We start from the raw sequence: 16,733 nt of genomic DNA on the forward strand, positions 1-16,733 counted from the left end.
TGCAAAGGTGCCAAATTAAAAAATAATCTTCGCGATATTAGGATACGTTTTCGCGAATAAAATTTGGCAATTATTCATCAGAGTATATTTAACTAAACGGGATTGCTATAATTTAACAAGAATTTTTTATTCAACTTAACCAAAATACAGGAGATAATAGACTTATGTAACCATTATTTTTATCAAATTTATTTACAAAACTCGAGCAAATAGTCTCTGAAATTAAGATTTACATTTATTTTACAGAAAAAAAACATCGAAAATGTTTAGGATTTTTATCTATAATAGAAAAAATCAATCAAATTATAAAATATAAAATAATGAGTGTATCAGTTTGCACAACGTGTCCCGGTTAGTCCTGTTTGACGGTAGTTGCATTTCATATTTGTTTTGATTAGTATGAATTGATTCGTTTGCCAACTTTTTTTCATTGAATATTAGTAGCTCGTAAAAGTTGACTACCCATACCAACTTTTCACTTGCAAAACCTTCTTTCAATAGGAAAATATCTCCTGTTTGTCTTTCGAATTGAAAAATTAAGAAAATGTTTCTTATTAGTTTCAAAATGTTTGACAAAATTTCATAATATTATAAGTAAATGCTAATATCAAATCATAAATTAAAAATAAAATTTATTTATGAATTTGGGTTTTTTTGAAAATGTGCGAAAAACATTTTTTTTTTGTTTTGGAAAAAGATAAATATGTCGAACCTGAAAATTCTTTCAGTGCTTAAAATATACCAAATTTGCAAACAAAATAAAAATCCCAGCATCCCAAATTTACTAATTCAGGAAAACTTTTTTCCCGAAAAAATAGAATGATAACAATTTCCTTTACCTCAAGACTCAGAAAAAAAGTTCTCTTAAAACAAAAGCATCGTCCTCTTTCCTGTTTTGTGTTGAACCACGTGAAAATCATTTTTAGACAAAATGATTTATTTGGCTGCAAGATTACGTGAAGTTTGTAGCAAAAGGATAATATTTTTTACAAAAACCTTCTTTTTGTGTAATATGAAAATCCTCTAAACCTTAAATTTAATCGGAATTTTCATTCCTGTCAAAAAGGATCCTTTTGACACAAGAGAAAATTTTTCTGAGTGAAAGCTGAGGACATTTCAAATTCAACATACTCAAATTTTTCCAAAATGTCTGCATTTTATTCAATAAAAAATGGTTTTTGCACATTTTTAACAATTTCTAAATTGAGAAAAAAATCTTTTGGATTTCTAATCTTAAATTAGTATTCACTACAAATATCAGTACAATTGAAAATTCGCCAGAATTTTCGTACAATTTTTTTTTTTTAATTTCAAATCGAGAAAAAAGAGGAAAATCTAACATGCCTACTTAAAAGGTGATAAGTACACTTTATCTAGTACGACGGCCCTCATCTGAATAAAATCGAGTCAAGGGCTAAGCGTCGGTGATCGAATGAGAAAACTCAAAATATATGTGTACATTAGGAAAAAAGATATTTTGATTTCAATAAGATTTTTATGAATCAAAGAAAAATATTTAATGACTCAATTAAAGAAAAGTTTTTTCGACTGAAAGTAATTTCGTTTGATTTAAATAAATTTCTTTGGTTCAAATAAGTAGTTATTCCAAGAAAAATTTTTCTTAAATTTGCCAGGATTTTCCTAATTTTAAAGTGAGTTTTGGTTGAATAAAAAAATATTATTTTAAAAAACGGGTTCTTTAATATAAAACAAATATTATTCAGTTCAACAGCAGCCTCTTCGAGTTTCTACATAATGTAGAGTTACAGAATGAAAAGTTAATTAAAGTTTTGACAAGTGATTTTCAATATTAGATTTTATCAAATAAAATGAAGATCGTAAACAATCCAATTTGTTTTAATCTCTAGAAGTAACTTCATGCAATGATAATTCTGCACAATCTGAATGTAATAATAAGTAATTTTTATCAAGTAAAAAGGAATATTAAAATTCTCTGAAAATATCCCATTCATAAATATTAAATTATTCATTACATGATGAACGATAAGAGTAATATGAAAAGTGCAACTCTGAACCCTTGGAAATTTCACGAGAGACATGAAAGTGAAACTCTGCATGATGGATCGAAGATGGCTGGATGCATTTAGTGGATAAAAACGAGCGATGCACAACTTTCATTTTTGGTGGGCTGACGAAATTAACATTGATATGGTCGCGATATTGTGCACCGAAACAAGAAGACGTACAGGCTCCACAGTCTGACATTGGTAGATAACGTTGATTAAAAAATTGTGCCATCGTTTGGCGTGTCTTTCTTTATGGGGAGAGACAACAATAGCAACAGGTGATTTAAACTCGCGACCGCAACATTTGCCAATACAAACGCGCCATTCAAGGTGAAAACCCCCCACCAGGTGTGTCGGCTTTATTAGTTATAATATACTATAAAACGGCAAAACCACCTCAATCTTTACTTCTCACGTTCGGCACGCGACACGCGTTTAATTGGTATAGCAGATCCCATTGGAGGTACCAATCGACTTTGATATGGACAAATACATCACTTGTCTCACCATCTTCTGCCTAGGAAATTATTTGGTCTCTGCAACCCCTCATATGGTAAGTTGAAAAAAAAATTTTTTAATTCAGTGGGTTCCCGTAATTATAAAATGAAACATCCTTTAAAAAATGGATTGAATTCTCACGAGATAAATTTTTTACAATGATTTTGATGTAGAAGATTAGATGTCCAAATAGGTCATCCTCTTGCAAATCGAAGGACGTGAAATTGGTCAGTTCTGTTTATCTAGGAATAGATAAATTAATAAAAAAATAAGGCGAGCTGATAGAAAATAAAAAATTGTGAATGATAGGAAAATCACTTTTTCTTTCGTTCACTTAAACTGCGACATAATGTGGAAAGAATGCACGGGTTAAACAACTCGGTATCGCGCGCATTGAGCTGACAAGTTACCTACGTCGTGACCCAAGTTAACATAGTTTTTTGTAATGAGTGGCGTTTTGTTATAATGTTATAATGTGCACGAAGATATGCCTTGACAGGTACATTTCACTACATACGTAATATTCTCTGGAAAAATAATGACCCCATTTTCCTTCGTTTAAATCGACCAAATACTGGGCGAGCGAAACAAATGTTAATAATGAAATAATTTTTATAATTTCTAATGTTATGGCGATCAAAGCTAATTGGTTAAATCGGTAAGGAAGATAATGTTTAAAGATAGAAGTATAGATTGTGAGGCAGATGAAATTGTGCAAAATTCCTGATCATTTCTTATGGTGAACTTCAATTTATTCGTAGTTCATAAATGCCCACATGATGGACAAAAAGCATATCTAATGCCCACATCCTAAACGGTGTAAATCATATTTTTAATCAGACTAAAATAATAATTGTAAATATGGAACTTTATTTACGTTGCTCAATTTTCAGAAATAGTCTTTTGTGAAAGAAAAACTTTAGTTTCAAACTGTTCAAGGCAAAATTTGACTTCAAATTGAAAAGTTAAAAGGGCTCGTTCGAAACCTGCGTCATAGTGCCGGAAGCGAGGATCCCGCGCTTGTTAAATTTGTGATTTAAAAGTATTTTAAGGATCAGTCCTTCATAAAATCAATTCTGGAGCCCAATTCACACAAAAAATACGTAGAGTTGTGATAACTGATTGGTGAAAATATAAATAGAAATACATTTTTTTTAATAACTGCAAAATTAAAGTGATTTTATTTTACAATAAGAGGATCTAATTACATAATTCACAATCTTTCTCCTATTCTGCTCATTTCCCCCTTTTAAAGAATTCCTTTGTTCACTTATTTTTCAATCAAAGTTATTACTTTTAAAAGAGAAAAGTCTACTATAATATTGTTAGTTCATAATTATTCTCTTGGCCGAAAATTTAACAATTTTTCTAAAAATTCCTTTGTTTTAGTAAAAAATTAGTTTCTTTAGTTAAAAATTAATTTTTATAACTAAAAAGTTAAGTAATCCCTTTTTGCTTAAAAAGTGATCGTTTTCACTTAAAAATTCAATTATTATATTTATCATCAAGAATTTTTTTTTAAGTTGAACTACTTTGTTAATAATTATTTTATTGGTTGAAAATCAATTTTTGAAATTTTTTATGTCTTTATTTGAAAAATTTATGTGTTTCTTGACAATTAGTCTTATGTTGAAAATTCTATTATTTTAGTAAAAAATGCAAGTATCTGAAATATAACTAATTTATTTTAAATTAAAATCTTCTTTGGTTAAAATATCAACTTTTATATTTTTGATTAAGAATTTACCTTTTTTTATTAGATCTACTGTTTTCTAATGTAAATAAAAATATTTTTTTTAGTTTAAAATAAATTTTTTGTTGAGAACCAATCTTTTTATTGGAAAAACTCCATCTGAAATGAAAATCCTACTATATTTAGTTAAAATTCAACACCTTTTAATTAAAGTTTAATCTTTTTTTAAAGAATTCGATAAATCGATTGAATATTCGTCTTTGGAGTTTGAAAATTGTACTATTTGTAAAAAACTTAACAATTTTAAAATTTGCCCTTTTCGCTTGAAAATGTATCCATATCGTTGGTTGAAAATGTAAGTATTTTGTTGAAAATGCGCGTTTTTAATTCAAACATTTATTTTTTGAACTGCAAATTTAATTATTATATTTTTTGATGCAAAAATTATAGTTATCGTTTCAAAATTTAACTACTTGGTTGAAAATTAACATTTTGGCCTAATATTTATATTTTTTGATAGAAAATTCAACTGTTTATACAGAATTGGTCTTTTTGACTTAATAATTCAACAATTTGTTCAAGAAAACGTTCTCATAGTTGAATAAAAAATATTTCTACATTGAAATTTCATCTTTTTGTATGGAAAATTCTATCGAGTTCATAAAAAAATCCATTATTTGGTTGAAAACTGACTTTTTGACTGCCAGTGGATATTTTCAGATAGAAAATTCTTTTGTTTTATAAAGAATTCGCCTTTTTGGCTCAATAATTCAAAAATTGATTTAAAAGAAATTTTTTCATTCTTAAATAAACAATCTTTCTTCATTGAAAATTCATAACTTTAGGTATTTAAACTTTTTTGGTTGAAGGTGCAACTGTTCATTTAAAAAACAATCCTTTGATTTAATTTTTATTAAGAATTCAGAGTTTTTTAAATTCGTATTTTTTGGTTAAATTACACTTTTTTATTTAAAATTACCACTTTTTGTTCAAAAATCAACTAATAATTTTTTTGCTAATAATTTATCTTTTTTGTTAAATTCGACTATGTTTATTAAAAGGTTTCTTTTTGGTTTTCGAAATATCAATTAATAAATTTTTGCATGAGTTTTTTTAATTCTACTATTTTTTATTTTCAATTTAAATGTTTGTGTTTGAAATTTCAACTATTATATTTTTGGTTAAGAATTTATGTTTTTTTTTTAATTCTACTTTTTTTTATTTTAAATTCATTTTTACAGATTAAAATATGATTTTTTTGTTGAGAATTAATCTTTTTTTGATTAAAAATTAAGGTACTTGATGGAATGTTGAAATTGATTCATCATTTCAATTCAGACACACAGATTTTGTAGATAACTTAATTATTTGGTTAAAAATGTAACTATTTTGTTAAAAAGTATTCTCTTTTCTTTAAGAATTCGATCAATTGGTTGAAAATCCATATTTTCAGGTTGAAAAATTAAACGATTTTTTTAAAAGATAATTTTTTTAGCTATTCTTTTGAAAAAAAATATGCAAAATTCTTCCCTCTGGATTGAAAATTTATTTTTATTGTTATAAGATTTCTGGTTCGAAAATAGATCATTTTTGTTAGACTCTTTAAAATTCATCTGAAAAATTCGTCTTTTTGTGTTGAAATTTCAACTTTTTGTTTAAAAATTCAATTGCTCTTGTTTCAAGTTTAATCTTTCTTGTTTAAAAATCCGAACCTTTGTTTGAAAATACATCTTTCTAGTATGAAAATTCATGTCACGAAGAATTTAAAATTTTTAAGTTGACTTAAATGATATCGACACTAATAAAAATTTTTGTTTGAATGAAACAAATTTTTTCTCTCATATAGGGTCAAATAAATATTTGATTGATTCCAACCAATATTTTTTGATTTCAACAAAATGTATTTGATTCAAACATGCCATTGTTTAACTCAAACAATTTTTTGGAGTGTAATTTTCCATAAAATATTGTACTAATCATATAAATTTTTTAGATAAATTTAAGAAGAGAGCCAAATTTACCAGAATCCAATGTCCAAGTTCACTATAATATAACAAAATCACAACTGGGCTCGTCGGATTTGGATGAAGAAGTCACCTTAATAGATTTTGACTTGTCTGGTAGACCACGAACCTGCAATGACTGTGGTAACTAGCGTCATGGATTGAGCGACATAAGTATCATTTGTTCAGATTCTGATACATATTTTGCTCTAATCTCGAAGTGAACCTCAAATTAAAACGAAAGATGAATTTCGAAATTAAATATAGAAAAAATTGGTTTATGTCTTATATTTAGTTTAAAGTGACACTTTATTTAGGTTTACATTGTTGAAATTGAATGATTACATTTGTAAATATTTGCAGATTGAAATTTATTATTTTGTTTGTATTTTTTCCAGTTTGTGGTATTAGTAGAACAAGCAGAATCGTGAATGGTAACATAACTGAATTCTTTGAATTTCCATGGGTCGCGAGCATACACATTGAAGGACGATATCAATGCGGAGGCAGTCTTATCACTCGGAGACATGTTCTCACTGTCAGCCACTGCTTAGTCACGTAGGTCTTGGTTTAAAAAAAAAGAAAAATTTTATAAAAACAAAAAAAGTTCTCTAAAGTTTTTTACTAGTATCATTATAAATTAAATTTTATACTTAAAACATGGTTCCTTTGAATCAAACAAATTATTTCTTTGATATATGGTCCAGAGTTGGGTAAGTTCATTTTTTTAAGCAACTAGTTACAATTACAAGTTGAAGTATGTTTAAATTACGAAGAAAATTACTTTTCTCACTTGTTTAATTTCATAATTTGAAAATTAATAAGCATTTATTGCAGTAAATAAAAATACACAATATATTTCGGCAAGTCAGCAACAATATATATTTAAAATAAAATTCAACTTCAAAAAGGTGAATTTTTTTACCGAGAAAAGTTCATTTTCAAAACAAATGAAACACTTTTGAACAAAAAAGTTGATTTTCCGAGCTAAACGGATAAATTTTCAACAACAAGAATTACATTTCAACCAAGTAGTTGGACTTTCTACCAAAATAATTAAATTCTTTACGAAATACCTAAACTTTCAACCAAATAATTAAATTTTCATACCAAAAATATTAATTTTAAACAATAAAGGTCATTTACAACCAAATAGCCAAATTTTTTACCCTTTTCAATCCAAAAAGACGAATTTTTAACTAATGAGAGTAATTTCCAAAAAAAGTTCAATTACATCTAAATAGTTTGATTTTCTGCCCATATATTTTGATTTTTTATATTTGAAACAAAATAGTTAAATTTTCAATCAAAGAAATGAATTTTTAACTAAAATTATGAATCTTTAACCAAACAACTGAATTTTTGACAAACTCGTTCAACTTTTAACCAAGTAATTACAATTTTAACCAAAAAAGACGTTTTTTCAACAATAAGTTTAAATTTGCAACAAAAAAGTTAGTTTTTAACGAAATAAATTAATTTTCGACCAAAATATTTTAACTTTCTACAACAAAAATGGAATTTGAAACAAAATAATTACATTCTCATCCAAAGAAATAAATTTTAAGCTACAGTTTTGAATTTTCAACCAAGTAACTGAATTTTTAAGAAAATAGTTCAATTTCGAATCAAGTAGTATAATTTTTGACCAAAACAATCGAATTTCTAACAAAAGAGATAATTCACAACATAAAAGTTAATTTTCAATATAATCGCTGAATTGTGTGCCAAAATAGTAGAATTTGAAAAAATACATGAGTTTTCAACCGAATAATTAAATGTTTAACAAAAATAATGAATTCTTAACGAAAAATATAATAGTTGATATTATTTTAACCAAAAAAGATTAACCCAGATTTGAATTTTCAATAAAAAAGTTGCTTTTTAAACAAATAGTGGAACTCTTAACCAAAATAATTGAATTTTTAACAAAATACATGAATTTTCGACAGAAAAAGATTTTAATTTGAAATAAATTACACATAAATTCAAACAAACAACATGAATTTTCAAAAAAAAAAAAACTTAAAGCTCAATCAAAAGAGATTAATTTTTTATCCATATAACTCTATTAATAGGAGGTATACAAAACACAAACAAACTTTAAAATTACTCAAAATTAAAGTGCCAAGATACTGCAAAAATTGTAACTAAATTATGTTACAAGTTACTTTATCAAATAGTAACGAAGTTACAAATAAAGTAACTTTTCACTAACTTAGTCACTTTTAAAAAGTTTCTGTGCAACTCTGATATGGTCAAACAAATATTTGATTAATTTAAACCAATTCAGAAAAAAAATTTAAAAAGTGTTTGAGTTAAACGAACATTTTTCTGAATTTATTGATCGACTTTTTAAAATTTTGCTTTCCAAATATGAAAATTGCCATCCAATGAAGCTATTATTTTTGCTGAAATATTGGCTGATATAAGACAAATTTCAGTGATGACCCAACAGATTATTTGATTATCCTGGCCGACAATAACTTGCCTAATAGTGCGGAATACTTAATAAAACGACAAGTTGCATCTATTAAAATGCACGAATTATATGATCGTACTTCTAAGAATAACGACATTGGAATCATTGAACTTGCTGAGCCTGTGTCATTAGATGGAAGTATCCAAACAGCCTGCTTACCAGAAAATAGTAAGTTTTTGATTCAGATTCAACTGTTATTTTTCATAGAATAATTTGGATTATATATGTTATTCAAATTTTTTGAATTTAAAACTTAAATCGTATTGAATGTCAACTATTTGAATTCTAGATTTTTATTACAACAATTCCGCGAAGTAAAAAGTTATCAGCACAATCAACATAGTTTGTACAATCAAAATTTTCCAAGTAATTTAAAAAGATTTATATTTTATTAATTAAATTTCATAATTTTTGAGAATGTACAGAAAGGAGAAAAATAACAACTTAGAGAGTTCATCTCTTTTTTTAAATAATAATAGTAATAATCTCGTAAGATTTTAATTATTTCAATTTTATTAAATTCAAAAAACTACTATAATTTTATAATTTCAAACAATTTCAAAATTTAAATATCTTTTAGAATTACTTTGGTAAATTTTGATTGCACAACATACATTGATTGTACTGATAACTTTTTAGTTGGCTGAATTTTTTGGATTGCAGATGTTTTTGATGAAATTTGAGTAATTTTTTGATGAATAAAAGACTCGTTTTAAAGCAACTGAATGAACTACTCAAACATCAAATTTTGGGTACAGAAAGTGAAATTTATCTAGGCATTTTCTCCTGCAATCGGTAGATAAATCGGTTAAATATTGTAGGCTGTTCTGCTGAACTGATAAAAAATCGAAGTGTTGGAATAAAAAGTGAAACCTTTCTAGTTATAATTAATTAAATAAATTTTCCAATAAATAGCACTGGGGTTTCATGTATTTAATTTACCCTTGAAAATTCTCAGCGAAACAAATAAATATTGTAGGCCATAGTTCGACTGCACAGCTAAAAAATAACATTTTGGACATAAAAGTAAAGTGAAATATTTTTAGAAATAATTAATTTATCCGAATTTTCTTAAAAACTGAACTGGAAATTCATTTGTTTAATTTAAAAATTCCTCAAAAATGTCCCTGAAGATACATTTAGACAATTAATACTGCATTTTTTACTAATCCGTTGAATATGGTAGGCTATAGGTCGATTGAATTTCTAAGATATCAAATTTTGGACATAAAAAGCGGAATATCTCTAGAAAAAATTAATTAATCAAAATTTACTGAAAAATTACACTAGAATCTCGCCTATTCAATTTATCTAACAATTTGTACACCAAGCAGTTAAATATTGTAGGCTACATGTTGACTAAAACGCTAAAAATCGAATTTTTAGCATAAGAAACAAATATATTTGGAAATCATGAATTAATCAAAAATTTCGAATAATGGCACTGGAACTGCATTGAGCTAATTTCAAATTTCCTAATAAATGTCACTAAATATTTTTCTAGTCAATTTATTTTTAAATTTTAAAACAATCGTTTGAGTAGTTTAGGCTACAGGTTGACTGAACCATTGAAAACTTAAAATATGAAAATAAAAATTGGAATATCTCTATAAATAATTGATCAAAACAAATTTCCTCTAAAATTGCACTATGGTATGCTACGAATCGACTGAAATGCTGAAAAATTCAATTATAAGCATACAAAGTGAAAAATCTCTAGAAATAATTAATAAACTAGAATTACCGAAAATATGGCACTGGAAAATCATTAGTTTTAATGCCAATCGATGGTAACTCCCAAAATGACAAGGTTCATCAAAAAGAAGCTTCCAGTTATGATAAAATACTGTCTAAAAGTTATAATGTCTGGTTGGCACTTTTTTACCCCTTCCGACTCGAACTGATAATTCGTTCCCGTGGTGTTAAGTTACTGGAATATTAGGTGAAAAGTTAAAAGAAATTATTCTAGTTTCAAGAAAAGTTTCAGTTTTTAGACTAAAATGTTATGGGCTTTGAAAAGCACCTTAAAGTCGTAACAAAGATGTTAATTTTCACTTTTTTTCTAAGTGGTGACACGTTTCCGAGAAGTTTGAGTTGATAAATACGGAGGAAAGAAGTAGTTACAAAAAAAGATGTTCAGTTCCGAGAAAATCACTGTTCAATGAGGTAGCGGTCAATAATAAAAATAACATTTTTTGTTATTGAACAATGAAGATTTTTTTTTAATACAATAAAAAATAATTTTATCACAAATTCCCTTATTTTTAATGGATATGAAAATGTAACTTGGTTGGCTGCAAAAAGAAGTACGACTCTGAACAAATAATTTTAAATTTAATGCTTTATGAAAAATTTCTAGCGAATCCCCTTTTTTCCGAAAGCCTAAAAATTTGGTCAGAGAAACAGAAAACTGCTGAAAGTCGAAATTCTGCAAAATACCCGATTACCGACAGACGAGTTTGTATGTAGATATTCGCTTTCATAGAGTGCTCACACATTCATCTTCGGCATCAAACCCTCCGAACGACAGTAGTTAAACTTCAAAAGATTATCAAATAGTTTAAATCAGTAATTTTATTAATCTATTTATTTACTTATTTTTAAGTTAACCTGTAATTGCTGAACGAATTTTTTAAACTTCAAAAATGTTTTAAATTCAATATTTTCGAACCGAATTTTTTCAGAGCCTATTGATTACTCTGGAGCTTTAGCTGTGGCTGTTGGCAGAGGTCAAACCGGAGAAGATGAACCTCTTAGTGATGAATTGCGTAAGGTTTACGTTCACGTTTTGCCGGAAGAAGAGTGCAAGCAAGCTGGATACACAAAAGGGAAAGTAACGGATAATATGTTCTGTGCTGGATACCTTGAAGGACAGTACGATTCTTGTAACGTAAGAAAATAATTAAAATTACATTGTTTTTAATTATTTGTAAATAAAATTATTTGTCATGTTCTGTGTGTTTAAAATTTTCGCAGAAGATGCTTTTATACATAAAAAAAGTAAAATATAATAATTTTTTGATCTTCGAAAAACAGTTTGTTATTTAAAAAATGTAAGATTCGAAACGACAATTTGTATTTAAATATAAAAATTAACGGTTTAACTATATTTTTAGGGAGACAGTGGTGGTCCCCTTCACGTAAAAGGATCGCATGGTTTTATGGAAATCATAGGTAAGTATGTTTCTTAAATTCGTATTTAATAAGACTTTTAATTTAACTTATTCACAATTTCAATAGAAGCTCTTTAGCTGGGTTCATTGCTAGAGACATTGATGAGCGATTTGTGTCGTATCGTTGTTTCGGAACGAACTGGTTGAAAAAATAATTATTAGTCTTTCATTTAAATTTAAGATTTTAACGCAGCATGAATTAGAAGCAAAGAAATGTCTCAAATTAATCCTGAATATTTACAGATACGAGTTCTAAAATTTGAAACATTTTTTTTAAAATAGGTCTACTTTAATGATTTGCATTTTGAAGATCTTTAAATTTTTAATGCATTTAATTCAAAAGAATGTAATATTTAATTTGAATAATTTGAATAGTTCAATTTAGAAGAATTACAATTGGGAACTCTTGAATTTGAAAGATTTAAAATAAAATTTCTTAAATCTGGATAATTTTGAAGATCAAAAGTCAAAAGCTTTAAATAGAAAATCTTAAAAATTGAAGAAAGTTTAAATGTAAATCATCATAATTAGAAAAAATGTTATAGTAAGTTTTCAAAATAAAAAATTCATGAATATAAAAAGTGTACAGTTGAAAATTCTATACTTTCGCAAGAATATTTTTAGGATAGCTCAGTTTCATTTTGAAGATTAACAATCAACAATTTTTCAATTTTGAATATTTCGAACTTTGTTCTTGATTAAGCATTTGAAAATCAAGGAACTTAAAAATATATTCACAAATGTCAGCTTTTACAACTGAAAAATGTATTTTTAAGGCTTCGAAAATTAAACCAGTTCAGATTTTTCAAATTTTTAAGCTTTTTGAAAAATAAGGTGACGCTGATAAAAGAAGTAAAAATAAGGAAAAAAATTGTTCAAATTGTTAGAAATCTTTGCAATAATTAAATTTTAAACCTGTTTCAAAAAATGTCATTAAACTCATTTATAAATCTTGTTGATATCTACTAAAAATCGTAATCATAAATTGTGAATCTTTTTAAAAATAATCATGAATTGGAACATGATATAACTTATTGAATCTAAGTTTCATCTAATTGCAAGGATACAAATATTTTCATCAAAAGCTAATTCTTTCAATTTAAAATTTTGCCAATATATTTTTATTTAAGAATTTATCTCGCTTCGTTAAAGAATTCTACTATTTGATTAGAAGTTTAACTCATTTGTTAGCAATACGTTTTTTAGGTTGAAGATTCATCTCTTTGGTTGAAATTTGAACTGTTTGCTTGAAATTGTATATAGTTTCTTCAAAATTTGTTTCATTCTTGGTTTCAAATTCCACTTTTAGTTGAATGTTGAACTCTTTTCTTAATTTTTTTTAAATTCATAATTTTAATTGAAAATTCGTTTCATTAGTGAAAATTGTAATTATTCTATTTTTTGTTGCAAAGTAATCTTTTCTGGTTAAAAATGCATGTATTTTGTAGAAAACTCGTCTGTTTTAGATGAATTCAATTGTTTTTTTATTTAAAATTGAAATATTTTTTGTTGCAATATTAACTACTTAATGATTCGTTGAAAATTAATTTTTTTAAATTTAAACAAGTTCTTTTCTTGTGTGATAATTCATAGTTTTACTAAATAAACATTTAATTAAAAATTAATATTTTCGGGTTAAAAACTAATCTGTTTTCTAGAAAAATCGCCTGTTTACCTTGGAAATTAAACAATTTCATTAAAAATTGAACAATTTGGTTGGAAATTAAGTTTTATGTTTAAAATTCCTACTTTTGGTAGAAAATTAAACTACACTGGGAGAAGATTAATTTAATTAAAATTATTTCTTGAAAAAAAAAAGATCCTACTCCATCTTCACTCCATTGGGAATCGAACCACAAAACTTCTGATTTCCGGTCAGGTGCTTTTCCAATTAAGCTATTAGAGGGATCAGAATAAGAATTCTTAATTCAAGAACATAACGCTAATTTTTAGCTAGGTGTTAATGGTACAAGTAATTATTTTAAAATTTTTTAATTTATCTGCTATATCATCAGATATTGTAGCTTACCGATAGTAGATCAACCCTCCAAACCATGACAACTGAAAATCTACACAATATCGATCAAGTTAAAAATATTCAATAACCTACCATTGACACCTAGCAAAAATTAGCGTTATGTTCTTGAATTAAGAGTTCTTATTCTGATCCCTCTAATAGCTTAGTTGGAAAAGCACCTGACCGGAAATCAGAAGTTTTGTGGTTCGATTCCCAATGGAGTGAAGATGTAGTAGGATCTTTTTTTTTCAAGAAATAATTTTAATTTAAAAATATTATTTTCCACCTAGTCTTATTAAGACGTTAAGCATTTTCTGTTATTGAAGATTCTTAACTTGATCGATATTGTGTAGATTTTCTGCCTTCATGGTTTGGAGGGTTGATCTAATGTCGGTAAGGTACAATCTCTGATGATATAGCAGATAAATTAAAATTTTTTAAAAAGATTAAATTTTTTCGGTCAAAAATTAAACTTTTTTTGAAAATATAACTATTTTTTTGGAAATTCATTTTTTGTTCTGTTTAAATATAACTTTTTTAACTGGCAATTTAGATACGTCATTTTTCATTGGAAACTTTTTCTTAAGAACTTGAAAAATTAAACTATTTGTTAGAAGATGCATTTCGTTTTGTGAATAATTCGGCTATTTGTGTAGAAAATTAACCTTTTTTGTTGGAAATTCTTTATTTTCGTTTAAAATTCAAATCTTTTGTAAAAACTCGCTTTTTCTGTCTGATTTCAACTGATTGAAATTTTGTTTTTATTTTAAAAAATTATTATTCTAAGCTGAAAATGGAACTATTTCATTTGTTGTTGAAGGTTGATCTTTGTAGCTGAAAATTCATCTATTGTGATTGAAAATGAACTTTCTCAGTGGAAATTCTTCTTTTGCGGTTCAAAAGTCAACTGTTTTCCAAAACTCCTATTTGAGAGTTAAATTCTGAAAAGTATAATTTTCTGATATAATAAAATAATAGTTGAAACCTTTATCAATTAAATAACAATAATTTTCAGGACTGGTTTCATGGGGTCGTGGTTGTGCAAGGCCCAGATTTCCAGGAGTCTATACGAGAGTGACGAAATATATAGATTGGATTGCAAATCAATTAAATCAAGATGACGCATGTGTCTGCCAAACTCCAGGATTTTAGTAACTCTAATGAAGGTCTTAGATACTGCATAAAACACTCGGTGAAAATATTTATAAGCTTATAAAAATCGATAACCCAGGAATACAAATTTTCATATTTATGAACAGTATTTTCAAACCTGGAAATAACAAAAAAATATTTTCATCCTATCTTTTCTGGAGATTGATCAAGAGAGAAACTGATTAATATTCAGCGACGAAACAGTCCTAACTGCATCAATAATCCGTATAAACCAATAATACAGTATTAGAGCAATTATTTTGAAACATGATTGCCACAAGTTTCAGAAAATTATTTAATTTTCGAGACTAATATTTTTCCAACAATTGCGCTTTATTAGCAGTGACGCTTCACGATCGCTAACACCCCTAATATAAAAATATCAGATATATATTTTTATACTGTAATATAAATGCTATATATTAATTTAATTTTAATGCTACATTTTAGACAAGTGTATAATTAAACGAGCTCTCTTAATTTGTCTCGTTTTAAGGACCTCTAATGAGTCAAAGGACGCCGTTTATTATCATTAGCGAAACTCGATTGGTTACCTCCCAATGGCAATTATTTTTAATTAAGTGTATGGATTTATATTATAAAATGTGTACTTCAATCTAGTCCAATATATCCAAGATTCGCCATGTCAAATGAAGCAAACCAATGAGAATAATGAGATATAAAATATCAATAATAATTTTTATTGCAGAAAGAAAAGAAAGAAAATTAAAGGAATTCTCACTTGTACATACTATATATTGCTGCAATTGAAATGGTGGGTCCTGGATAAAAATGAAAAAAACCTCCGTTTGGTGCTGTGATGTTTGTTCTTATGTAAATGTTGATATAATATAATAAATAAGCGTGTTGATATAAAATAGGAAGTATCTACGTCGGCGTACCGAAATTTCGGGGCAAATAACCCAGCCGGAAGTCAAGGTCTCTTTGCACTGAAATTCGGATTTACTCGTACCGAAAATGAATGTTTTCGAGAATAACTCTTTTTTTATGGATGTGAAAGTTCTGAAAAGAAATCATATGTATTAAACAAAATAATTTAAAATAAAAGTAATTTTTCTCTATTTTCCCTCTTTTATTTCCCGGGGTGATGCACATTTGTGACCCCACCTAAAAAATTTAACCACAAGATTCGTATGTAATTTCTATGAATTTTAAACAAAAAATTACAATTAGTATCACAGCAGAAAACCGAAATTTCGGGGCAAATTAGCCAGTCGGAAATCAAAGGATATTTTATACCAAAATTCGGAGTCACTCGTCACGCCAATTAATGTCTTCTAGAACAATTCCTTTTTTATAAATTTGAAAGTTTAGAAAAGAGGTCATATGTATTAAATCAAAATAATTTAAAATAATTTAAAATAATTTAAATTTTTCTTTACTTTCCCTCTTTTTATTTTCTGGGATGATGCATTTTTGTGACCTTACATGCAAAAAAATACACTAAAAAATTTGTAGGTAATTTTTATGAGTTTCTGACACAAAAGTTATAATTAGTATTACAACATTAAGCCATTTCCCTTTCGGGATAGGCGTGACTCACTCGGTGAGGACAGGAGTAATGTGGGGAAAGGATAGAGAATTTTCAGATTGATCCAGAATTCTCGTGTTATTTATGTAAATAACACGTTCATTCCGCAATACTGCTCGGACCCAGGTTGCTGATC

The 16,733-nt window shown here is 26.9% G+C and overlaps 1 protein-coding gene across 1 annotated transcript in view; it reads left to right on the forward strand.

The window, feature by feature from the left end:
- The window catches only part of LOC117170967 (soluble guanylate cyclase 89Db-like), a 154,223-nt gene extending 138,180 nt beyond the window's left edge, over nt 1–16,043 (forward strand). Inside the window, exons 14-19 of the mRNA XM_033358009.1 lie at nt 6,212–6,365; nt 6,620–6,779; nt 8,666–8,871; nt 11,388–11,593; nt 11,820–11,877; nt 14,909–16,043. Coding sequence (XP_033213900.1) covers nt 6,212–6,365; nt 6,620–6,779; nt 8,666–8,871; nt 11,388–11,593; nt 11,820–11,877; nt 14,909–15,045 — 921 coding nt within the window. The 3' untranslated portion in view covers nt 15,046–16,043. The remainder of the gene's footprint in view (nt 1–6,211; nt 6,366–6,619; nt 6,780–8,665; nt 8,872–11,387; nt 11,594–11,819; nt 11,878–14,908) is intronic.
- The last annotated feature ends 690 nt before the right edge of the window (nt 16,044–16,733 follow it).

Source organism: Belonocnema kinseyi, chromosome 4 (genome assembly GCF_010883055.1).
Source record: "Belonocnema kinseyi isolate 2016_QV_RU_SX_M_011 chromosome 4, B_treatae_v1, whole genome shotgun sequence".
Taxonomy (NCBI): domain Eukaryota; kingdom Metazoa; phylum Arthropoda; class Insecta; order Hymenoptera; family Cynipidae; genus Belonocnema; species Belonocnema kinseyi.